Source organism: Artibeus jamaicensis, unplaced genomic scaffold (genome assembly GCF_021234435.1).
Source record: "Artibeus jamaicensis isolate MK-2021 breed Jamaican fruit bat unplaced genomic scaffold, CSHL_Jam_final contig_233, whole genome shotgun sequence".
Classification (NCBI taxonomy): domain Eukaryota; kingdom Metazoa; phylum Chordata; class Mammalia; order Chiroptera; family Phyllostomidae; genus Artibeus; species Artibeus jamaicensis.
In genome coordinates this window covers 6,214,609-6,240,093 of record NW_026521486.1, presented here as the reverse complement: position 1 = coordinate 6,240,093, position 25,485 = coordinate 6,214,609, and the positions used below count along the sequence as shown (strand labels likewise).

Below are 25,485 nucleotides of genomic sequence, written 5' to 3'. Positions count from 1 at the left end.
TATCCACCCATCCATCCACCCATCTATCCACCCATCCATCCACCCATCCATCCACCCATCTATCCACCCATCTATCCACCCATCCATCCACCCATCTATCCACCCATCTATCCACCCATCTATCCACCCATCCATCCACCCATCCATCCACCCGTCTATCCACCCATCCACCCACCCATCTATCCACCCATCCATTCACCCATCCATCCACCCATCCATCTACCCATCTATCCACCCATCCATTCACCCATCTATCCACCCATCCATCCACCCATCCATCCACCCATCCACCCACCCATCTATCCACCCATCCACCCACCCATCTATCCACCCATCCATTCACCCATTCATCCACCCATCCATCCACCCATCTATCCACCCATCCATTCACCCATTCATCCATCCATCCATCCACCCATCTATCCACCCATCCATTCACCCATTCATCCACCCATCCATCCACCCATCTATCCACCCATCCATTCACCCATCCATCCACCCATCCATCTACCCATCTATCCACCCATCCATTCACCCATCTATCCACCCATCCATCCACCCATCCATCCACCCATCTATCCACCCATCTATCCACCCATCCATTCACCCATTCATCCACCCATTCATCCACCCATCCATCCACCCATCTATCCACCCATCCATCCACCCATCTATCCACCCATCCACCCACCTATCTATCCTCCCATCCATTCACCCATTCATCCACCCATCCATCCACCCATCTATCCACCCATCCATCCACCCATCCATTCACCCATTCATCCACCCATCCATCTACCCATCTATCCACCCATCCATTCACCCATTCATCCATCCATCCATCCACCCATCTATCCACCCATCCACCCACCCATCTATCCACCCATCCATTCACCCATTCATCCACCCATCCATCCACCCATCTATCCACCCATCCATTCACCCATTCATCCACCCATCCATCCACCCATCTATCCACCCATCCATTCACCCATTCATCCACCCATCCATCCACCCATCTATCCACCCATCCACCCACCCATCTATCCACCCATCCATTCACCCATTCATCCACCCATCCATCCACCCATCTATCCACCCATCCATCCATCCATTCACCCATTCATCCACCCATCCATCCATCCACCCATCCACCCATCCATCCATCCACCCATCTATCCACCCATCCATCCACCCATCCATCCACCCATCCATTCACCCATTCATCCACCCATCTATCCATCCATCTATCCACCCATCCATCCACCCATCCATCCACCCATCCATTTACCCATCCATCCATCCATCCATCCATCCATCCATCCATCCATCCATCCATCCATCTATCCACCCATCATCTATCTTTCCAGCTCTTCTCCACTCATCTATAGAACCTTTCAATTCATGCATTCATCTACCCAGCTTCCCAACTGTCTACCCAAGAACACTTACACAAAGGCCTTGAGTGCCAACCTGAGGAGTTTGGAAACTCTCTGGGAGGCATGGGGGTGGGGAGTGGGGCACAAAAGGCTTTTGGTTTTGGAGGAGCCCCCTGGCTGCCTTGTGGAGGATGTATCCTAGGAGGCCAGGCTGGAAGAGGAGGCTGTTGAGAGACTCGTGAATGAGAGAGTGCTGCTTGCTGGGGGTAGTGGGGGCACTGAGGAACGGACACAGAGATTTAGGTGGTGAGCCAGACAGGTCTCTGAGATGAATGGGGGGACGAGAGAGAGGGGGATCCGGGGCTTCCAGTGGGACAGCTTCCAGGGTGGCTGGTGGTTGGGGGTTTATTCACGACAGTGGGAAGTGCAGGGGGAAAGTTTGATGGTCTGGGGAGAACACGACACACCACTTTGGACATAATGCATTTGAGGCTCCTGGGGCCGTCCCAAGGCAGTGCCTGGGAGGCCTGCTGCCGGCAGTGAGTCAGCCTGGGGCTGGGGCAGACTCGGACTGCTCACCCAGGGGCTGGGAGTGGGTGTGGGGTCAGGGACAAGAGAGTGGAGACGGCGGGGGGGGGGGGGGGGTGCGGTGCTGGGGAGCCTGGGAAGGGCCAGCATTTAAAGGACAGAGCCCACAAAGCAGGAGGAGGGTCTGCCCAGGGCCTAGCAGTTTTTCCAGGGCCCAGTGGGGAGAGTTTCTGGAACAAAGGTCTTAAGTTGAGGTTTGAGGTTCGTGAACCTGGGTGTTTGTTTTCACTGACATGTGGTGGAAGTTTAGCATTTCCTTCTGTCTCAAATGGAGGTGCGAGACCACGGCGGGGTTAGTGGCAGTGGCTGTTGGCAGCAGCAGTCCTGACGTTGTCACGTCACGTCCTGGTTGTTGTAAGCTTTCCGAATGTCACTGGCAGTTGTCACTGCTTCTCGATCTCATGGTGCCGGGCTCACCACTGGCTCTGGTTCATCTCTGAGTTGACAGTGAAGTGTGTTCTCTATCACAAATTTGTTTTTTTTAATAAAATATTTTGACAACTATTTTAATAAAACTGGCTTCCTCCCTTTCTAGTCCTAAGCATTAAAAAAAAATGTATGCACTTCAAAACATTATCTGAGGAGGGGCTTATGAGCTTCCTGGGGGGGGCACAGGGAAGTGTGAGACACGCTTTGGAGGAAGTGGGTGGGCTGGCCTGAGGCTGCTGGCCTGGCGGGCCCTGGAGGAGGGCTGTGGCTCGTGGCAGCGTGTGCAGGTGCAGGGAGGGATGCCATGTGCATGGGTACCTGTGTGTGCTGGGGCAGGCAGCGGGTGTGGGGATGGGGGCAGGCCCTCAGGAGGCCAAGGGAGAAAGTCATCAGCCTCCGTCCAGGCCCGAGCCTCACTCTGGGCCGAGTGTGTACTCATGGCTCCTGGAGGGCCAGGCTCACTGCTTCTTCACTCAGGGTCCCCAGGGCCGTTGTAGGCCTCACACCTGGCGAGGGGTGTGGAAGAGATGCATTCAGAATGGTGGGCGTTAAAGGGGAGAGGAGTGGGGGGTGGAGAGGGGGAAGGGAGGCTACAATGCCTCCTTAGCCTCCTTGATGCCTCCAAGTGACAGGGATCTCATTCCCTCCTGAGGCTGTGATGCCCCTGAGCGTCTGCTCCAGAGAGGGTTCTGGGCAGAGAGGGGTGGAAACACTTTGCCCTCGGAGAGCACAGCCTGGGTAGGGGTGAGAGGCCAGGACAGACCACACTTGGTTCACAGCTGCTGCAAGGGGGGATGTCCAAGGTGCTGTGGGGGCCCAGAGGAGGTGTCTGCACCCCTTGCCTAGGGTGCCAGCAGGCTTCCCTGCAGGTGCGCCTTCACTGTGGGTGGGCCCCTGGGGCTGGCTAAGTCCCCAGGCAGTGGGACCCTGGTCCTTCCCTTCAGTGGTGACTGAAGCAGTAGCATCTAGAGCGTCTTCTTGGCTGGAGCTGCCTTCCCAGGGACCATCCTCCCTGGGTTTTCTTCCACGCTGGCAGCCCTTGTTCCCTCGTCACCACCTCCCCCACTCCGGCTGTCTGCTCTGGGCACTGTGGCCTGCTGGACATCTGGGAATCAGACACTGAGGCAAACTGCAATGAGTTTTCACGTTACGGGGACAGGAGGAAGTGGAATTGGGGGCAGGGACAAGGAAGGAAGGTAGTGCTCACTCCCCCGTCCCCTCCCTGGAGGGGTCTCAGCCCACAGAGGGGGCACACCCTCTGTGCACACCCATCAGCCTGGGCAAGGCTGTGTGGCATGTGGGGGGCTCATGTAAGTGGCAGGAGGGAGACTTAGGATCCTCTGCCCAGCAGGTCTGTCCACTTTACGAAGCAACTTTCTGTCCCAATGTGGCCACTGTGTCACCTTGGGCAAGTCCGGTCATCCCTGGCCATCTCTGAACCTTCATTTTTACATCTGTCAAGTGGGTGTGATAACGATGGCCTGCCTGTCTCCCAAGGCTGCTGTGGGCAGGAGCGGAACGAATCCTTGACCAAATGGAAGACAGGTGTGGGGCTCAAGTCCCGGCTGTGTCCCTCTGTAGCTGTGGCCTTGGGCAAAGTTGTGAAACAAGGATGACACCCCTCCCTCGCAAGGGCTGGTGACAGTGGGTGCCCCAGCGGGTGCTGTGTTTCTTTAATTTTTGCCATTTTTATTGTTCCTTATAGCAGCAGCACTTCATTATTTCTTGTGGCACTTTTTATTGAGGTCACGCACGTATGTGGTGGAACCCTCAGACTGAATGTGCAGCTCAAGGCCTCTTCTCGTATAAACGCACTCCTGTAACCCCACTCAGACCAAGAAGGGTGTCTTGGCCCTGGAAGCTTCCTGTCCCCACCCCCAGTGGCTACTACTCTGAAGATACCACTGCTCAGACCTCCTCTGTGTGGCTGAACTCCCCTCCCTCCCTCCCTTATTCCTCCCTCCCTCCTGTATGTACCCTGAGATCTAACCTGTAACCTAGGCCTATGCCCTGACTGGGAATCAAACCTACAGCCTTTCAGTTTATGGGATACCCAACTGAGTGACACTGGCCAGGGCTGATTTTTCACTTTATATACTGGGTTTATACACTCTTTGCTCTTCAACACCATCATGCTGTTGCAGGTATTAATAGCTGGCTCTTTTTCATTGCTGTGTACTATTCCATCAGGTGAATGGACCACCAGGTTTCTCAGCCTTGGCACTGTTGACATTTGGGGCTGGACAGTTCTTTGGGGGAGGCTGTTCTGTGCCCTGCAGGATGTTTAGCAGCTCCTCGTTTGCTGCTCCTTAGATGCCAGCACCCTGCCTCCCCCGGCCAGGTCTGGAGTGCAGTCCTGGAGGTCAAATCATCTCACTTAAAACCTGCCACCGACTCATCCTCCTGTTGGTTCCCTGGTTGGGGCCGTTATCAGTAACATGTGCCTTTTGGTGGACTTTTGTCGGCATTCCTCTGGGTTCTGGGCCCAGGGGTGGCACTGCGGGGTCCCAGGGGGGCCTCTGTTTTGCTTTACTAGATGTTGCCAAGATGTCCAGTGGTCATCGCTCCCAGAGATAAGTTGAATGAATGAATGAATGAATGAGCGAATTAGTGAATGAATATCTTCTTAAAGCCCAGGGCCTGTAGCATAGTTGACATTTAATGCTGCAGCTGCTGTCACCGCAGTGTGGGCAGCGTGGCCTCTCCTCCCACTGGTGCTGGGACAGGGCACGCTCGGGGCACCTCCAGGGCAGGGCGAGCCTGGTGGGTCTCAGGCAGCGATGCAGTAGGTGCCGTGTGGTGTCTGCCAACCTGGCCCCAGAGGAGCGCAGAGCTGGACCAAGAACTGGGGTCTGGGGCCTGTGCAGGCCCAAGGACTGTGCTCCCATCCTCAGGGAGGGACCCCCACGGAGAGGCTGGCCCAGCTTTCCTGTGTCCCTGGTCCAGAAGGATGCAGCCCCCAGTCTCCCTTCTCTACTTGATTTGTGTAGACAACTGAGGTCCACCCTGGGAAATCGATTAGATTTCACATTTAACACAAATAAAAACAAACTTGGCTGCCCCGGCCAATCCAGCGCTCTCACCCCCACCTACCCTTCCAGAACCCCCCAATTACAGAAACAGAGACTGTCAGCTGGGCCTACAGGATGGAGGGTGGTGGTTTCCATGGTAACCGTGCAGGCCTCTGGCTTCGGTTCCTGGAGAGGAGGCTGCCCTGGGGACCTGCTCGGGTGCCAAGCGCTGCCCTTTTATTTGGTCTCTTCTCTCTGGGAAGGGGCAGGTTTGCGGGGACCCCTGGTGTGATGCCTATCCCGGCGGCTGTGACCTCCTAATTCACATTCCAGCCGTCCCAGGACTCAGCAACCCGGACATGGGTTGGAGTTACGGTTCTGGCCGGCTCTGCTTCTTACTGGGGGTCTTGAGAACAGCACCCCCCCCCCGCCCCCGCTATCTCCTGCAGACAGGTTCATCCTCCCTGCCAGGGGCAGGGGTAGAACAGCCCCCTTCGCAGCCCCTCAGGCCCAGACAGACGGTCGATCCTGAGCTCTCGCCGACGCAGGCCTACGTGGGTGGAGACGGCATGGACGGGAAGGGAAAAGCAAACATTCCACTGGACACGTGCCAGTCCCGGGTCCCTCACGTTCTGGGCCTGGTGCCTGGGGTCCATGGCACGTGGCCGGGAACATGGGGTTTGGAGTCAGCAAGAGGCCGGTTCAAAGCCTGCCCCTGCCACGTATCAGCTGTGTGAACCCAGGGCGACTATGTGTGATTGGGGCCCTGGACCAGCTCTCAGTGCCTCAGTTTCCTTATCTGTAAAATGGGGTAACAGTAGCGCCTGCCAGGTTCGGGGAACTTCGTTTAGGTTCTGGGGTGACTCCACACCGCCAGGCCTGAGCAGCCAGAGTTTTCCGAAGGCTGAGGGAAGCTGCGGGGCAGACATCCGCCCAAGGGGCTGGGGCAGCATCTCTGATTCCTACTCAGGGTCGTGCTAGGTAATCAGCCGGCAATGCTGGCACTCAGGCCTCTGAGGGTGAGGTGTGTTTTCCCCTCCTGAGGACAAAGAGCGAGAGACCCGGGCCCTGTTACAGGGGAAGCGGGCAGCGAGAGGGGTGGTTCTGGACTCCTGTGGCTGCGGGGCCTTCTGTTCAGGGCCTCTGGGCTCCCTGCCTCGGGCGCGTGCCGTGAGGTTCAGATGAGGTGATACATGCAGTTTGATGAGAAAGCTCCTTGGCCCAAAATGCTCAAGACCACTTGAGAAATGTTTGCCATTGGTGCCATTTTCGCTGTTGTTGATCCGGTGCCTGGTACACAGCAGGCACTCAATACATGCTCATAGATTCACTGCTGGGCTCCTTGGCCCCAGTTCTGAGGACCTGTGAACTGGCAGCAGAGCAGGGGGGACTGGATGGGGGTGCGGTTGGGGCCTTGGCCCCTGGAGGTGGGGCTGAGCCAGGGCACACCCTGGCTGGGGGGGGTGGAGGTGGGGGCTCACAGCAGCCCCAAGGCCCCTGTGGCTGTTTGTCCCCCACCAGCCAGGTGGTTGTTTGGAAAGGCTTCACCTCCCAGTGGTACTATCGATTGGGCTGCTGTGGGTGTGTTTCCACATCTGTGTTGCTCAGAGGCACCCGTGCTGCTCCTCAGGGACCTCATCAGCCTCAAATGACCAAGTGTGGCTATGCTGAGCAGATGGCACACCTGCGGAGCCTGGGCGTTTGGAGAAATGTGGGGTTTCAGGACCCCCGTGGGTGGGGGGTTGTTGTCTGAGGGTTACTTCCCTTTGGGTTCTCTGTGTCTCGGAGGGCTCTCTGCCTCTGTGCCCCACCTGGGGCAGTTGGACCAGATGCTTCGTGAGGACCTTGGTGGGGGTGTTTTGTGACAAGGTCACCCCAACAGAAGTGAGGGTCTGAGCGATGAAGGAAGAAGGTAGCAGGGTCCTACCTGCAGGGTCTCAGATGCCAGGTGGGGGGCTTCGAGCCTTGCTGTGAGAGGTGGTGGGGAGTCATTGAAGACCCCCTGCCCTCACGGAGCTGGCACTGAAGCCCTTACCTTCTCTGGTACCCAGAAACCCTGTACCGTGCCCTTGGGGCCTCTGCCCCTCCCAGGCTGTCCCAGAGCTGGTCCAGCAGTGCCCTCAGGGAGTTCTTCAGTGGCTAGTGGTGAAGCGTCAGGCACCCCGCCAGGCTGTGGAGTCCGGCAGCCCGCAGACCGAGACTCTCTCCGTGCGGTTCAGCTTCAAGGCGGGCTGCTGCCTTTGATCCCCCGGCCTGTAGGGAGCATGTCAGGAGCCGCCGGCAGCGACGCGGGCTCTGGCCTGCCTTCTGAGCCTCGCAGGCTCTTGGAAGGGGCCCAGACTCTGCCATCTGGGATTTCCCCGAGCGCCTCAGGGCAGGGCTGGGACTGTCCATGTCTGAGTGTTTGCAGCTGAGCTATCTAGAGGTGAAAGCCGACCCATCTGCCCCCGTGAGGGACTCAGTGCCAGGGGCGAGCTGGACGAGCAAGAGAGGCAGCACCAGGTCCGGGCCCCACTGAGTCACACCGTTCGGGCTGCTCACTGACTGTGTGGCCTTGGACAAGTCACTCCAGCTCTCCAGGCCTGTTTCCTCATCTATCCCCCTGTGGGCTGTGATAAGAACTAGGACCATGTCCCCAGGGGCCTGCTACACAGTCTCTGGGGTTACTGCCAAGTTCATTACTATGACACTGGCTAGACCAGATGATCAGGGAGCATTTCCAAAGAGGAGGTTGAACCACCACCTTGTGAGTGGGGAAAGGTGCTCCAAGGGAAGCTTTAAGAAGAGGTAACAATGAACTTGATGGAGAAGGATGAGTAGGAGTTTGTCTGGCTGAAATGGTGGAGGGAAGGGAAAGTGCATGCAGAGTATGCCTGGGGACAGCATGAAGTTCAGTGCATGTCAAGGTCAGAGTCTAGGAGGCCTTGGGTGTCAGGCCAAGGAGGGTGCTGGGAGCCTGGAAGGCAGTTGAACAGGGGAGAGGCCTCCTCGGAGCTGTGCTTCAGGCAGATGGATCTGGCGGTGGCAGAACAGCTCAGGGACAAGAAAAGCAGGCTCTGGTTTTTGTAGCCCAGCTCTGCCTTTTTTCAGCTGGTGACTCTGGGCAAATCACGTTCCCCTTTGTGTCTCAGTTTCCTCCTTTGTAAATGGGATTTTTAACAGTACTGCAAAGATTAAACAAGGTAACACTTGCAAAGTGCTCTGATTGTACTGGGCGTGCAGCTGGCCTGCTTACTGTGTGGGCAGATGGGTTAGAAGGGCAGAGAGTGGCTGGGTGCTCCTGGGGAGGATGGGCCGAAGACTCAGGGGAGGGAGGGTGGTCACAGGCAGGGACAGGCCATGCGTTGCAGAGGGGAATGTTGGCCTTGGAGTCCAGCACGCCTGTGTGAGTCTCAGCTCTGTACTTCCCAGCCATGTGATCCAGGAGAGGGCCCTAGATTCTCTGAGCCTCAGTTTTTCTCATCTGTAAAATGGGCCTGCTGACCTCTACTGCTCAGGGTCCTGGTGAGGAAGAAGTGGGAATGCCAGGCTCCTGAGAGGCCCCTATTGAGTATGTTTTAAACTTGAAACTGGCAGGAAGGTCAGAGGGAGCAGAGGAGGAGGCTGAAAGGCGAGAGAGTAAGATGGGGGTGGGGTGGGGTGGGGGGGGAAAGGCTAGGGGGTGGGGGAGGTTCACTGGTAATTAGAACGTTTGAACTTCAAAAAAGTTAATTAATGATGAAGCTGCTGCTGGAGCGATGCTCAGGCTAGAAGGGGCCCTGGCAGCGACTCAAATTAATTACAGGCTGTGGTGAGAGAATGGCAGCAGGGTGGGGGGGCAGGAAGGAGCAGGGCTGGGGCAAGGAGGGTCTGAGGGGGAGGAGCAGGAAGGTAGCATCCCAAGGTGAGCCAGGGCCCAGGGATGGGAGGGAGGCTGTTGCCAGGGCAACCAGGTCAGTCACCCATCAGGCTGGGGTCTGGCCATGTGGCTTCATCCAGCTCACAGCAGGGCTGTGAGACTGAGGAGGGAGGGTTTCTCTGCAGAGACACTGAAGAATCACTGGACGTCAGAGTGGGCAGGGCCCAGGGAGATTTACTTATTTATGCAACAGACTTTTACTAGATACCTGTCACCATCAGAGCTGCGAGTACAAACCCCCTGTCCCCTAGGAGTGTGGTTCAAGCTGTGCGTAAAGACAAGGAGCCGGGCCACAGGTCACCCTCAGAGCGTAAGTGCTCAAAGAGACCATAAAACAGGGAGAGGGGGGCCACTGCAGGGGGAGAGATTGGGTGGGGGTCTCTCAGAGGAGGGGACACTGATGCTAAAAGGTCAGAAAGAGCAGTTCTTGAAGGCCTTGGGCAGAGTCTCCCAGGTAAGGGGACCAGCAGGTGCAAAGGCCCTGGGGTGGAGCAGGCCTAATGAGCCTGAGAGCCAGGGTGGGGGCAGGAGGAGGAGATGGGCTGGGGGTGCAGTGGGCAGGGCCTTGCAGGGAGGGCTCTGAAGGCTCTGCTGACCGAGGTGGGACCTGTGCCTGGGTTTGGACCTCTTGCCAACGTTCTCAGCCGCTCACTGCTGCTGCAGGGAGGGTGGGCCGGAGGGGCCAGGGCAGGCCGTGTGGCCCCTCGAGGAGGCTCCCGGTCCTCCAGTGGGGACATTGCAGAGTTTTCCTGAGGCCTCGGACCTGGTCAGCACTGGGACTGGACTTCAGATGCAGGCCCTCGGGGTTTTCTGCCTTCATAGCACAAGAGTGGCTGTCCAAACCTGTGGCTCGGTGTCTGGGGGCAGGAGTGGCGTGGTGCAGGTGGGCAGTGGGTGGCGTGGTCCATCAGCACCCCTCCTCTTCAAGACGGAGCACCTACGGACATCCATTTTCCCTGGGGTCGTCCTCTTTAGCCTGAGGCGCAGGTTCTCTGAGGCCTGTTTCTCTGTTTCTGAGCCCAGGTGGGTTGGGGTGGCGGGTCTGGGTCTCAGCCGGCTGTGCTCCAAGACTGGGCAGGAGCGGCCGGAGGGAAGGGAAGGAGGATGGTTTCGAGGAGAAGGCCTGGCTGGGGAGCCAGGGGGACCTGGGGGACCCTGCTCATCCAGATTCCAGGCATGGGCCCCGGAGGCGCCGCCCAGACGGTCCCAGCCTCCCCTGCGCACAGGGCACTTTCCGCCTGGGCACCTGAGGAGGCTGGGCCCCACCTCACCTGGTGCAGGGGCTGGGGAGGGCCTGGGTGCAGACATTCCGGAGCCTGGAGATGAGCTCTGACCCAGTGACAGGCGACGACGACAGAGTGTCAGGGCTCTCCAGCCAATCTCAGCCACACCCGCTGGCCCCTGCAGGCTCCAGCCCCAGGCCTTGGGCAGGGGTGGAGGGGTGTGGGGCAGGGGAGGGGAGAGGCATGGGTAGCCCAGGGATGGCCGGCCAGCCGAGCCTGAGGGGACCCTTCCTTCCTGAGCCTGCAGACAACTCTCAGGATGGGCCCAGAAGGTGGGGTGCGCGTCTTGGCACATGGGGGCTCAGTGGGGTTTGGCACGTGTGGCCATGTCTGTTGTGAGGGGGGTAGGCTGGCTCCAAGGCCTTTTGAGAACTCGGGCCCCGCCCCATTCAGGACAGGAGGGGGGGTGGGGCGGGAGAGGGGTGTATGCCTGTTGGTGGTGGGTGGGGGGTATTACGTCCAGGGTGCACTCTGCCCGCATGGCCACGGTTCAGTCCCCACTGTTGTGTCCTTGACTCTGTGTGCACATGGTTTGAGTGTGTCAGCATGCTGGTGATCCTGCTGAACTGCGTGACACTGGGCATGTACCAGCCGTGCGATGACATGGACTGCCTGTCCGACCGATGCAAGATCCTGCAGGTGAGGCCACCCTGCCCCGCCCACAATGCCCCACCCACCCATGGTGTCCCCCTCTGGAACCTCACCCTGTACCTCCTTCTCACCCTCCTCTTGCCCTGCAGGTCTTTGATGACTTCATCTTTGTCTTCTTTGCCATGGAGATGGTGCTCAAGATGGTAGCCCTGGGCATTTTTGGCAAGAAGTGCTACCTTGGGGACACATGGAACCGACTGGACTTCTTCATCGTCATGGCTGGGTAGGTAGTGCGCCGGGCAGGTCTGAGCCTCTCGTGTTCGCTAGACAATGTCAGTGATCTGTGGGTCTTCCTGGTGACAATGACGAAGCTACGTGGTGACGTTGGGACGGACAGACATTCCTCCCTCCCCTCTGGTGAGTCATGTGTCCTCCTGTGCAGTTGGTGGATACTGAGAGTGTTTCACACTAACTAACCCAATGACCTTGAGAAAGCCAGTTATTCTCTTTAAACCTCAGTTTCCTCATCTGTAACATGGGGACAATAATAGAAGCTACCTCAATGAGCAACCAATAGATGTTAGCTGCTATTATTATTCTTATCTTAGATCACTCAGCACGTCAGAGATAAGCACAGATTCAAGCTTGACTCCAAATTATGACTGTTTCAACCAAGACATCAGCTGCAGTCAGAGGCCAGCTTATAGCTGGGCCCACTGGGAACGCCTGTGCCTTGGTCCTGCTTTCTGGGGTCCAGCCGGGCTGGCGGCTCAGTCACACGTTCACCCACCCACCAAGGCTGGGGTGGGCTCCTCAGTACCAGCGCTGCCGCACTGTGGGGTCAGCCGGGCACCGAGGACAGGAGACCCAGACGGAGGCCCTGTCCTTCCCGGCTACCGCCTGGGGAGGTACACCCGTGGGTGAACGTGTCACACATAATGAGACAAGGGCTCTGGGCAAAGTGTCCAGGTTTTCTGAGAGTGTCTCGGAGCTGGCCTCGGGGGCATGAGGGCTCTCCGGAGGACAGGACACAGAGCTGAAGGCTGAGCGGGCCCAGTGATGAGTCACCGTGGCAGGAGTGACAGGGGGCGAGGGAGAGGCTGGAGGCCTATGGGTGTGTGTGCACACGTGTGTGTGTGTGAGTGTGTGAGTGTGTGTATGAGATACCGCTAAGATGGGTACAGGGCTGAGAGGGGAGTCGGTACCACTCTGTCTATGTGAAATCCCACACATGTCCCAGAGGTAAATGACGTGTCCACCAGTGTTAAAAAGAAGTGTTGCACCTCTCGTCCTGGCCAGGTGGCTCAGTTGGTCGAGCGTCATCCTGGACACCAAAAGGTCGTGGGTTCAGTTCCTGGTCAGGGCGTGTGCCTAGGTTGCAGTTTGATGCCCTGTCCGGGTGCAAACAGGAGGCAACCGATCAGTGTCTTTCTCTCTCTCTCTTCCTCTCTCTAAAATCAATAAACATCCTTGGTTGAGGATTAAAAAAGAGTTACACCTCTTCTAAGCATCCTTTCTAGGAACCACATTCAATTTTACAGCCTCATCACCAACAATGATTGAGACCTCACTGGGAGGTTTGTGGGGTTCGCGTGGTTTCTTGTGAACCTGGTCGTCCCATGGTCAAGTTCCCCGTTCCCATCCTCATTCCGGTTTGGCTGGAGGATCTCTAGGTCATTTGCTTGTTTGTTTTTAAAGAACCGGTGTCTGGATCGTGTCATTTTTCAGCCCTGCCTCTTCAGACATGTTTGTCTTTGCTCTTTGTGTGTGAAGGACAGTTTTTTGTCTGAGTCTCATAATTCCTGGCCCTCAAAACCTGGCACACAGCGCTACTCAACTCTGTGCGGAGTGTCGCAGGTGAGTCCAGTACAGGCTTGGTTCTTCCTTCCTGGGAGACAGCCCGCTCTTTTCTTGCTAGAAGCTTGTGGGGCTTTTCTCCTTAACGTCAGAATCCAGGCATTTCAGGGGGTGGGGGGGTCTTGCTGGAAAAGGCACCCTGGGGGGCCTTTTAGAGCTGAAGGTCAGAAAAAATTCTTTTCTCTCTTCTCTGGCCTCTCCTGAAGTCCCCACTGAACGGTGCTTCCCTTCTCCATCCTTCTGCACCGTTTTCCTCTCTGGCCTCGCCCATCTCCTCTGTGCTGGGAGAGGGTCCTTGGCCACCCTCTTCCGACCCACCAACCGCATTCTCCCCTCCTCCCCCCTCCTCTCCCCTCCCCCACTGGAGGTGTCCGCCTCCTCTGCACCATGTTAATTCCCGAGATGGCTTCTTGTCCTGGATTTCTTATTTTTCGGAGCATTGTGGGCCTGTTCTTGTTTCCTGGATTCAATAGTCTCTCGATTCTCCTCACGGATCCTAATGAGGCTCCTTAGAAGTCCTTTCCTGATCCCAAAGTCAAAATGTAAGTTCCAAAAAGTTTTCAAAAGACAGCCCTCACAGCAATCTCAGAAGGAAGATGTACCACGGATTTATTCGACTCATTAATGAGGGACCAGCAGGATGGTAATTAGCAGCGTTTGGAAAATGAGCATCGGAGAACGTGGGGATGGGAGCGCTAGGTCAGAATCAAAGCCGCTTAACGATCTACAGGGTTAGAAAACCGTACCCTTTGGAGTTCTCTCTCCTGCTGGGGAGAAATCGCTAATAAAAAGGTACAAGTTAACATGTAGATTCACGGCAGCCAGACCTTTAATTAACAGAAAATGACGAATCAAACGTATATTTCCCTAATGAAATCAGCCTCAGAGGAGTCTGTTAAATAATACTCCGAAAGGACATTGTCAGAAATACCACCCCCCTGCCCCCACCGCCTTATTTCCAAGTTTTAGGATAATTTTTCTTAACTCCTGTTTTGAGGAAGTCGCTCGTGCAGCTGGCTGCGCTTGCCGCCTCCCAGGAGCACTCCACCTTGACCTCCAGCGTCTTCTCTGTGCTCAGCCACCCCCCGCCCCCTGTGTCTGTTCATATTTACACGTTAAGACCTCTGCTGAGCGGAGTGAGAAGCCAGCCCGGCGTCAGCACTGCAGTGAGGCCTCAGTCCGACCTCTTTTTCTCGGTCCTTGCGTGGGGCCCACAGGCAGCGTCCTCCTGGGGGCTGCCTGGGTCCCATGCTTGGTCTAATGCTCCGTTGTCACCATTTAAACACTCTTCATATGTTTGAGCGGGGGGCTCTGCATTTTCATGTAGCACTGGGCCCCACGAATTGTGAAGCCGGACCTGGCTGCGGGCAGATATGATGGAGGTTCGCGTGTGGGAATGCTGGGGATCCAGGTGGCTCAGACCTGCCCCTGTCCTCACGGTCCTCTGGGCCTTTGGGGGTGCGTGAAGAGGCGGGATGGGCAGCTGCAGCCTGGGCTCCAGAGTCCAGGCCCCCAGCTCTGCTCCCACTCAAGACCCGTCCCCAGAGCTGCCCCCCTCCTCCACGGTCCCAGCCAGGCTCGGTGCTATAAATGTTGTTTCCTGACAACATTTAAACTGGCCTGACATCCAAAGGTTATTTTCTTCTTTCCTGCTCCTCCCCATCCCCAAATTACTGACTTCTTCCTGGAGCTGTGCAGGAGACAGAGCCTGTACCCTGGAAGGTTCCTTAGAGGTCGGAGCCTTTGTCTCTCCATGCGGTTGGCCCCTGCCTCCATGCCGCCACCAGGGACCATCTCCCAAGGCAGCCGGTCCCAAACTGGGACAGCCTAATGGGTTAACCAGTTCCTTTTCCCACTGTAGCTCCCACCGGATGGAGTCATGCATTTACTCATTCCTTCACCAAACCAGCATTTCTTGAGTAACTGCAGCAGGCCAGGCCTTGTGCTGGGCGGTGGGAACAAGACCGATCTCATAGAGTTCATGGTTTAGAAAATGGATGCGAGGCAGATAATAAAATGCTAAGTCGATTCTAAATTGGGGTCAGTGCTGTGGTAAAGACATGGCCCCAGGAGGGCCATGAGGGCATGGTCTGGGGACCCGATGGAGGCTGGGGTGTTGGCATGCGGCTCCTGGAGGAGGGACACCTGGGCGAGGAGGAGCTGAGAAGGCGGGGGGGGGGGGGTGGTGGCCAGGGCATCGCAGCTAGAGGGGACAAGGCGCAGAGGACCTGAGGGGGCTGTTTGAGGAAAGGGCAGGAGAGCAGCAGGGATGCTGGAGCCTAGGGTTCCCAGGGGCAGGTGTGTGCTAAGGAATGAAGCCACAGAGGGGGCAGGGACCCGAGCCCACAGAGGGGCCTGCAGCCGGCGGGCAGGGGTGTCCCAGACAGACCCATGAGAACCCTCCGGCGTTTGGAAGGTGGCTCCCTCCTTCCCCGAGTCTCCTGTTCTCCACACAGTGTTGCAGCACCGCCCACCGTCTGTCGAAGGACAGGTGAGGAGACCTGAACTCACTTCAAGTGACCAAGGCAGTCTTGGTCCCTGGCCGAAAGCAGGACCCCCGCCTCCCGGGGAGGACTCAGGAGAATGGGCTGCCTTTGTCCCACTGTCATGCAGGATTGCAGTGACTTGTTGAGTGGCTGGGCTCCCTGTCACCCCAGGTGGGGTTCAACTTCCAAGCCAGGTCTCCCACCCTGGAGTGGAGCACAATTCCAGACTTTGCATTACTGCTAATTTCACCTTGCAGAGCTCACTGGGAGACCTGCCTTATTCCCTTTACTTCCTGTGCTTGATCAGCCCAGGACGGCAGGCCCTGCGGGACCTCACAAGACACTCTCCTGAGTGTGTGACAGAGCCCTGGTAATCATCGGCTCGTACTTGACCCCACCTCACTCTCTTACTTAAGCTACTCTTTTCTGTCTTTGTCCATTAGGAAGTCATGAAATATTCAATGACATTCTTGTTGAACTTGAGATATTCTTTACCTGCATCTCTGCCTTGGTGCGTTATGCTGGTAATTCTACCTCCTCCCCTAGACCAGAACTTGGAAGGGCTGTTTCTCGCTGCAGGGAGGGGCTTGGGCACCTTCCTATGAAAAGCTTCCCCAAGAATTCCACTGCCGAGTCTGTAGGGTGAGCCAGGGCGGAGGGCCGGACTGGGGGGCTGGGCGGCAGCGACCTCTCCAGAGTGAGGCCAGGGCAGAGCCTTGCCAAGGGCCTGGCTGGCGTGAGCCCCACCTTAGATGAGTGCAGGGAACAGACGCTGCCCTAAGTCTAGGAAAACCTTCTAAAGCGTCTGGCTGTGAGTGTGAAGACATCAAATGGAGGGACAAGTGTAAGCAGACTGGGGAAGGACAGGGTGACCTCCCTAGTCCTCAAACACGTGCATAGCCTTTCACGCCTACTCAGCACTCCTCAAAATGCAAGGAACAGTAGACTTATTGGGGCACACGTTAAAATACAGATTCCTGGGCCTCACCCCAGGGATCCGGAGCCCCCAGGTATGGCAGTGCCTGGGAACCTGCATTTAGCCACATGCCCATGTGGTCCTGCTGCACGTGCTCCCATTCATATGACCCTCTGAGCCCCTCGCTGGGGGTGCTGTCAGGGGGAGGGGAAGAGGCGTGTGGAGGGCTCCAATTCTTACTGTCATCCGGGATCTGATCGAGTCCTCATGACAAGTAGGTGTGCTTTGTGAACAGAACAGCGGGGCTTCTCATAAGAATTTCTATTATTAATAATATTAACACAAATAGCAGTACTGTCAGTCACTCAGCACCTGGCCAGGGTGTGGGAGGCAGAGGCTGGGCCAGGATTTGTCACACTCTGGAAACATCTCCCGAGGGCACAGCTTCCCACCCTGGCTTGTACAGGCTCTTGGGAAATAAAATGTCAATAAGAATGATTCCTCGGCTCTGGTCTACAGCTTTCTAAAAAGATCAGGCAGGCATGTCCCCTCTGTGCTTGCTCGCCGAGGGTTCCTTTTGTCCAAAGTGCCCTATCAGGGGGACTTTAAAAGCAAAGGGAATTGAATCCTCTTAGGCATCATCCAGGGGTGTGATAAAAATAAGAGCATCTACTGATTGCTGAGTACTCACTGTGGGCCGAGGCTGTGCATTATCTGGCCTGAACTCTCCACTAGCTTCTATGAGGGAGGCTCTGTGGTCAGTTCCATTTCACACAGGAGGCCCAGGGACAGGGAGTGACCTGCTCCAGGTCATGGGCTGGTAAGGGGCACGACAGGGATTGAACATGCAGTGCTTGGCTCCACGGGCCGGGATCGAGTCTTGGTTCTGAGTTACTTGTTGGGTGTGTTTGTCAGGGGTGCATGTGGCTGCAAGTAACCAAACATCCAACCAACAGTGGCTCAAGTAAATTCTGGGGTGTTTTTTTCTGATGTAACATGAAGTTCTGAGGTCAGTGGTTACCGGTGATGGCTCTGTGATGTCCTTGTAATTTTTTAGGCTTTTCTTCATGGTCACAAGGTGGCTGCTGAAGCTGTGGGCATTGTGTTTGCATCGAAGGCAGGGAGATAGGGCTATGCCAGGAAAATAGGAAACATTTTTGAATTCGGCTAAATCAACCAAGAATTGTTCCCTGGGGCTAGGCAGGATTGGAAAAAGAGAATGCACACCGTGTGGGCTACTCTCAGGCCCCCCCAGGGCCCGAGTTTCTGGCCTCGCTTTATCTCCAAGCCCTGGGCTAAGTCATAGGGGCTCTGCCTGGGCTGACTGGGCAGAGCTTGTAATCCGATGAGAAGTCTAAAGTCAAACACCAACCGGTGCAAGCTCCGCAGAGGTCTGTGACTCCCAGCAGACCTGGCTGTGGCTGCAGGCATCAGAGGGGCACCGTTGGGGCCATTTCCAGAAGCTCTTGCCGCCAGCCCCCCTTCTGCGAGGCTCTCTGTGCACTGTCTGTGGGTGAGGGAGACACCCCATGTGCAAGCAGGCCCAGGGCAGCCCGCAGGCCATGACACTGACCTCATACCCTTATTTACCCTGGGCTCTCCAGGCCTGTCTGCCCTAAAGACTGGGTGCTCTGAGGGCAGGGCCGAGGCCAAGTCCTCCTCCTGGGGTCCCCACAGCCTCGCCCTGGCCAGCAGGGAGAATGAGGCTCTATGACATGCCTGTGTCCTGTCTGTCGTGTTCAGGCCCCGCAGAGCTGGGGCGAGGCTATCTGGGGCTTTTTTTTCAAGCTGAAATGGCTGTTGGGTGGTTGTGGACCAGTGAAGTTTCCAGTGGGAACCCTAGTGTGGATGATTCCTCATTTGCATATGGAGTAGAGTGGGAGAGTGGTGATCGCTGCTCAGGTCTGTTTCCATGGAAACAGGAAGCTAGCTGCCATGGGGGTGGGGGTTAGTCACCAGAGATTCTCAGGCCACAGGTTGGCAAGCCAGATACCAGCCCATCATGACTCAGACAGAACGTTCTCAGTTATGTGGGATAGGAATCCACCAAACCCGGTTTAAGGGAGTTTATCATCTTTACTGAAAGCTCAGGGGTCTCTGGCTTCAGGGCCTGCTGATCCAGAGTCCTGAAAGATGTCGGCAGACAGTGTACCCTCCCATCCTACAGCTGCTTGTTCGTTTGTGCCAATCTCCACCTCTGGGCGCTTTCCTCTCTGGTGAGAGGCGGCAGGTAGTCCTGGGGTTCACAGCCTACTCCATCACTTTCATCGCAAAGCCCCCTTTCCTGTCCCAGCCACTCCAAAAAGTGCGGAATCGACCTTGCTTGACTTGGATTGGTTGGTGTGGGTCATGTGCTCATCTCTGAACCAATCATTGTGGCCAGAATGAGGCAGCGCTTTGATTGGCCCAACCTAGATCAAGGCTTCTCCGGCCGGGCCCCGCCCCAGGACTTGGTCTGAGGTCTCCAGCATCCATGCCACGTGGCCCGAGAGTAGGCAGGATTGTCTGGGCAAAAACCAGGACATACCCTGAGAGCAGAGAAGGGACCTCCAGGCAGGCAGAAACCAGCCCTCTTAGGGAGTTTACCGGAGCTCTGCTAACTGGGCTGGGTGCTCTTATATCCTCATGATCCTGAGAATCTGGAGTCAGTAATTGCATTTTGCAGCTGAGGAAATGGAGGCTCAGATTGATGAACATCCTGCCCCGGTCACAGTCACTGAATGAGCCACAGCTGGGATGTGCGCAGGCGCTCCTGTCCCCAGAACGCATGCTGACCCACAGTGGGAGGGGTTTTACTTTTTCAGAGGCCAAAGTATTCTTCGTGTGGGACCCTGGAGGACTAGGGCAGCCTGGACAGCCCCTGGCTGAGGGGTCCCCGGAGCGAGACGTTTCTCCCAAGCTTTAGTGGAGCTGGGAGTGCCTCCGTCTGGTGGTGGTGGACTACTTCATGGCAAAAGGGAGCTACATTTCATGGGAGGTGGAAATGAGGCATATTTGGAACATAGTCTAAAAATTGTATGTTGTCATTTATCTGAAGTTCAGACTTAATTGAGCATCCTGTATTTACCTGGCAACTTTATCAGTATTGTCACCTGAGTGGAGCCTTGGTGACAGAAGTTTCGGGGTCTCCTGCTGTTGAGGTTCCCCCTCGCTGCCCTGGTTCCCACCTGCCCGGGGTCTGTCTGTGCCACCCTTCCTTCGACCCTGTCACCCCTAATTCCCCCTTTACTCTGAACTTGGCCCAAGCTGCTTTCACAGCATCGTTTTCTGTCACGGTCAAGTGGGCTTAATGACCCCTGTCCTTCTCATGGGGTTCATGTGAGGACCTGTGGGTGAAAATGACCCCGAAGTCAGTGTCAGCCAAAGTCAAGGGTCAACGTTATCATTCTCTAACTTTCGCTCTCCCTGATTTCCTCCAGGGAGCACCTACTGTGTATTGGGCTCAGGGAGAGTGGCGTAGGCCGGTGGTCTAGTTACCACCCAGTGCAAACCTGAGTCATCACAGCTGCCTCCTGACAGACAGCTGATCTGCTGTTTCCAGCGTCCCAGCTTCCTTCCCATTAGCTACATCTTAAATTACATTTTAAGAAAGCCCCCGTGGGCCCCTTGAAAAGATTGAGGAAACACCCTATTTTTATCAGCAACACACAGAAATTGTCTCCTGGGAGGGGCATTTCCTGGAAAGATGTTAAATCACAGTCATCGATGTTGCTCCTCGTTAGCTCCAAGCTCTTGTTCTGATCTGGTTCTTCAAGTTATTTGTTTGACAAGCTGGCAGGGGAGTCCGGCCCGGGCGCTGGGGGCCGGCCTGGGACTTGGAGCTGGCCATGCCTCCGAGGAGCAGGCCTCAGAACTCGAGGGGCTCTGACAGAGGCCCAGGGGGACAGAAGGTGGGGCAGCTCAGCGTACCCCTGGCGTGGGGTCTGGAAAGCCGGGACAGGCACTTGGGGCAGAAGGCCTGGCGAACGCAGAGGCCCATAGGCTGGAAATGGCCCTGCACACTGTCGGGGCTGGAGGGGTTCGAGGGCCACTCAGATGCAGGGCAGGTGGCGGGCAGTGCTGGGGCTCTGCTGGAGAGCTCCCAGGGGCCTTCCGCCCGAGCTTTCTCCGGCAGGAGGCGGGTCTGGGACAGGCTGAGGTGGGCACGGTGGGGCTCTTGGGCAGCGGGCCTCGAGGCCGCGGACGGGCTGCGAGGCAATACCAGCTGACCCCATTGGGCTCTGACTTGTGCCAGGCTGTTCTGAACATGGAGTCCATATAGGAACTCTTTACTTTTTTTATTTTTTAAACTATGTTTATTGATTTTAGAGAGAGGAAGGGAGAGGGAGAAAAACAGCTGTGTGAGAGAGAAAGATGGATTGGTTGTCTCCCAAACATGCCCCAATCTGGGACCAAACCCACAAACTAGGCATGTGTCCTGACCAGGAATTGAACCCCCAACCTTTTGGTGTACTGGATGCCGGCCCAAGCAACTGAGCCACGTCAGCCAGGGCAGGAATGTTTTCACCCTCCCACACCCCCGTGATATGGGTTCAGTGTGCCCTGCCGAGGTCACAAGGGGCACTAGCAGCAGGGCTGGGACTGGAACCCAGGCCCCATGCTCTGACCACCGGGACACTGGCCCGCTGCTGGCCCCATTCCATATGCTGCCCTGCATGTTGTGCTACTGCTGGCGGGTGGTTGGGGGTAGGGGGAGTGCTCAGGAGCTAGAAGGTGGCCTGTCCTGGTGACTGGTGAGGTGGGGTGTCATGTAGAGCTCCTGGACTCCCCTCCCTGGCTGTGTGGCCCAGACCCTTTCTGAGTCTCAGTGTCCTCATCTGCGGTGGGCTCCCCAATCCCACCTCGGGGAGGGGTGTGAGGTGCCCTGCACAGGCATGCGGTGCTCTGGAGACGCTTCTGAGTCAGCCAGGACAGTGACAGGCACCAGGGCAGACGGGCCGGGCCCCAGAGGCAGTGGGCTGGCTCCTGGCACTGGGGAGCACAGAGGGCGGGTCCAGGATTCAGGTGCAGCCGGGGGCGGGGGGAGCTGCCCGACCATATGGTCAGGATCCTGCCTCTCTCCAGCTCTGGCTTCAGCCTTCCTCTGTGTTGGCAAAATCTCAGGCCACCGCAGAGGCAAGATGGCCATTAGCACCTCCGGGTGTCCAGGCGGTGCCAGCTCGAGGGCTGGGTCCACCTGGGGTCATATGCCCACCCTGAGCCAGAGATGGTGGCTGGGGGATGTCCCCAGGCCCGAGTCTCTGGGCCCCTCGTGGGATCCAGGGGGAGCAGGGAGGCGCCTCGGCAGGAACGACTGGGGCTGTGTCCTGAAGAGCGAACTGTCCGCCCTCCAGCCCCACCCCAGCGCAGCCACACCTGAGTCCCTCTCCCCACTGACACCTGGGGACAGGGTGCAGCCACCTCCCCCTGGGGTAATGTCAGTACAAAAGCGCTCACTTTACAGCAAAATTACTTACCTCATTAGGCGCTAGGGAGCTGGCAGGAGGTGGTGGGGGTTTTGTTGATTTTTTTAGACTTTTAGCACTGAAGCCGCCTGGTAAAATAACTGTGTAATTAGGAATTAACATTTTCTCACTCCTGCCAGTGATGTCTTACTTGGGGCCTGAGGAAAGTCAGCCCTGAGGTTCTTCACCCACAGTGGCTCCGCTTCACCTCCCTTTTTGGGGGGTGGGCAGGGGAGGAAGCAGGTAGAGGAGGGTAGGATAACACCTGTCACAGGTGTTACTCTTGCTACTAGATTCCGTGAGTGCCTACTGTGTGCGGCAGGTGGCGGGGCTGGTGTGGGGCGGGGCGGGGGAAGGGGGCTGCGTCTGAGGAGGAGAGGGGCTCTGCCAGTATTCGACCAGACCGTGGATGATGCTGCAGCCCCTGCCCTCACTGGTCTGATTCTGAGGACCACAGTGTTCTGCGAGGACGGCACCCCGTTGCCCACAGCACTCACCTGCTGATGCACAGCCCCTCACTGATTTTTCTTCCTCCCCCTCTGACGCTGTGCTTCCTGGGATCACCTCCCAGATAAATTGCTGCTTCCCAGTCCTCAGCTCAGGGAACTGAGGCTGTGTGAAGGGGCCAGAGCTGAGCCGGCCGAGCTCAGCCTGGGCTGCAGGGAGGGCCTGGGCAAGGCTTCACGGAGGAGGTGGTCTGCAAGGGAGAGTGAGAATATGGAGGAAGGGCACCACACGAAGGACAGGGGACAGAGAAGGGCGCTTTTTGGGAACTCGCAGGCCTGGTGTGGTGCCTGGGATACCTGGTGTAGGAGCAGAGCTGGTGGGAGGGGACAGATGCAGACAAGAGGGCCTTGAAGGCTGTGGCCAGGGGCTCGTTCAGCCTTTGGTCTGAAGGCAATGAGGAGACATTGGAGGTTTAACTTGGGGAGTGACACAGCTAGGTTTGAGTTCTAGGAGGTTTTCTCCTGCTGAGGATGGGCTGTAGGGGGAGGAGGCAGGAGGCGGGAGACCAGCGGGGAGGCTGCTGTAGCTGCCAAGAGAGAGAGTTGGTTGCTGGACTCGGGTGGGGGTGGTGGACTTGGGTGGGGGTGGCGGCACTGTCAGAGGGCCGTCCCACGCTGGGCTTGATGGTGCACGGAGTCGCCACCGGGGTGGGTGCTTCCCAGGGTGGAGAGGAGAACGCAGGGTTCTCGCTCCTGCTGCATGCAATCCCCGTCTCTCCCCGTCCTTGCCCGGTGTATCTGCTTCCTCTCAGAGAAGAATGAGAATTTTAGGAGTTTTCACTGTGTACCTACTATGTGCTCTTTATCACTGAATGCATTTACGCCTGGTCTTGTTCCCCCAGACAGGAGGGGCAGGGGCAGCAAACATCCCCAAAAGATTCACAGAATATGGAAGAGAAAGTTAGGACCTGGGAGAAATGTTTAGGCAAATGGATTCCCTGGAAGGACCCACAGTGCCAAGATCTTTCGTGGGGCTAAGAACTCAATAAATCACTCATCTCATTTCCCCTTTTGACTTGGCTGCCAGGCAGCTCAGACAGAGCTAAGATCTTGACACTAAATTCTCAAAGAAATTTCTCTTTGGGGGCTTTTCAGTGGGGACCTGGAGGGCTGCAGTTGATGAGGTCTTAGGGATTTTTGCAGGAGTTATGTTCCCACGCTGGAGACCTGGGGGTCAGGTCAAAGGTAAAGGGCAAGGGCCAAGATGATGGCCTTCACATGATGAAGAACTAATAGTCCCAGACTGTGGGCCGTGGGTTCTGTGAGGAGGGACGTGGACCTTGTGCAGCAGTGTGGGACGGGGTGTTGGAGACCAGCGGGGCTGTCCTGAGGGCCCCCACAGCAGCCGTGACTAGGGCAGCTTGTAGCTGTGGTTGGCCTGGTCCAGGGGGCAGGCATAGGGTAGGTGTGGGACCCTCGTAATGGGGGGAGACTCAAACAGGTCAACGTGGGGTGAAGGTGAGAACTGTGCCCGACGGGCAGCTGGCCTGCAGAGGCCACTTGTTTTTTCCCATCTAACCGTCCTCTGTGAAGCGTCTGTTTATTTTTATCATGAGACTTCATGCAGGTGGGAGCCAGTCCTGGTCTGGCACCTGCTGGAGCTCTGCAGGTGAGCCCTGGGGCTCCTGGCACACAGTACCAGGTGACTTCAGTCCGGCCTCCACTGGGAACCCCTACCCTTGGCACCCTGGGCAAAACCCTGGCAGCACAGCTCACCCCAGGGCCTCCTGGCCACGCCCTTCAGCAGGATGGGGAGGGGCGGGCAGGAGGAAGAGGGCTGCGCTCCTGTGTGGGGGTGGGGTGGGGGGTGTGGGGGAGGGGCGGGCTGGAGCTGAGCCTGGCAGCGGGCGATGGGGCTACGTGGTGGCCCTCCTAGCCTGGTGCGTGCGTGTGCACACACCAGTGAGAGTGTGCCTGTTTGTGTGCCCATGTGTGCCACCCCCGCAGCGCCTTCGTCACACATGTCTCCTCTGCTGCCTGGAGAGCTCTTTCTACAAAACACGAAAATGACAGTCTGGCTCACCCACGCTCGGAATCCTCATGTCTCTCTACTCCCGGCGCCCCTCTCAGACCCTGCTCTGCCCTCACACCATGCCCCCCACTTCCCACCCCAAGCCTCTCCCTCTAGGCCTCGATGCTGCCCCCGCACCCTGGCTTCCTCCCTCCCTCCCTCCCTCCTCCTTTGATCCCCCAGGGCTGTCTCTAGCTCTAGGGCTCTGTCACCTTTTTTTGGCACACCCCCTCATCTGAATTTGGGCTTTGGTAAAGTGTGTGTTGATGAGGGTGTCCAAGGAGTGTGTGTGTGCACCAGTGGTTGTGTGCAGGTGCTTGGCTCTGTGTGTGTGTGAGGGGTAGAAGGTGGGGCAGGAGGAGAGAGAACAGAGCCAGCGCCTGTGCCCCAGAAAGCTGGGGGATGGATGAGGCATTTCAGGCAAAGGAAGCTTTCACTCAATTACTCTTCAAGCAGCGGGAGAGGGCGGTGGCTGCACAACAGTCAGACAGGTTTGCCTGTGCGTAGAAAAAGGCTTCATTTCCTGCTGACGGTGGGTGGGGACAGGTGGAGCTGGCAGCGGTGCTGGAGCCTTGGGTCGGGGGCTTGGGGGCTTGGGGGCTTGGGGGGAAGGGTTGGTGAGTGGAGCACTGGGGTCAGGCTGGGGCTGCAGGCCCTGCGTCAGTGGGGGGAGGGGGGCAGGTGGCAACTGTGCAGCCTGGCTCCCTCTGGTGGAAGGGTAGGGAACCACTTGGGCAGGCCTCTGAGACCTGCCTCTTGTGGAGACCTGGGAGCCGTCCTGGAGGAGGCGGACTGCCTCTGGGGAGCTGCGGGGCTGTTGACCACGGAGGCAGAGGGAAGGCCTATGTGGCGCTGCCCCAAGATGAGACCCAGGACAGTAGGGAGGGCTCCAGTGTTGTCCTTGCCTCTGCGTCTCTCCTGGCCCAAGCGGGTGCCACTGAGGGTAGGGGCCGGTCGGTGTCATTCTTGGTTTGTTTTCACCAACACTGGCTTGGTTCAGTGTGGACCTTGGTGTGGAAAAACCTCCAGGACTCCAAAGGCAACGCTGCAGAGTTTTGAAGCATCAGTAGCATTTCAGTGGACAGA

At 57.1% G+C, this 25,485-nt stretch overlaps 1 protein-coding gene across 2 annotated transcripts in view; it reads left to right on the top strand.

Annotated features, from left to right (window-relative positions):
* The window catches only part of CACNA1I (calcium voltage-gated channel subunit alpha1 I), a 106,009-nt gene that overhangs the window by 20,258 nt on the left and 60,266 nt on the right, over nucleotides 1-25,485 (top strand). The window contains exons 3-4 of one of the 2 annotated variants that reach the window (XM_037160682.2): nucleotides 11,116-11,227; nucleotides 11,329-11,462. In XM_037160682.2, coding sequence (XP_037016577.2) covers nucleotides 11,116-11,227; nucleotides 11,329-11,462 — 246 coding nt within the window. Of the gene's footprint in view, nucleotides 1-11,115; nucleotides 11,228-11,328; nucleotides 11,463-25,485 lie in introns of those variants that run through there. The other variant, XM_053662175.1, reaches the window with a different exon arrangement.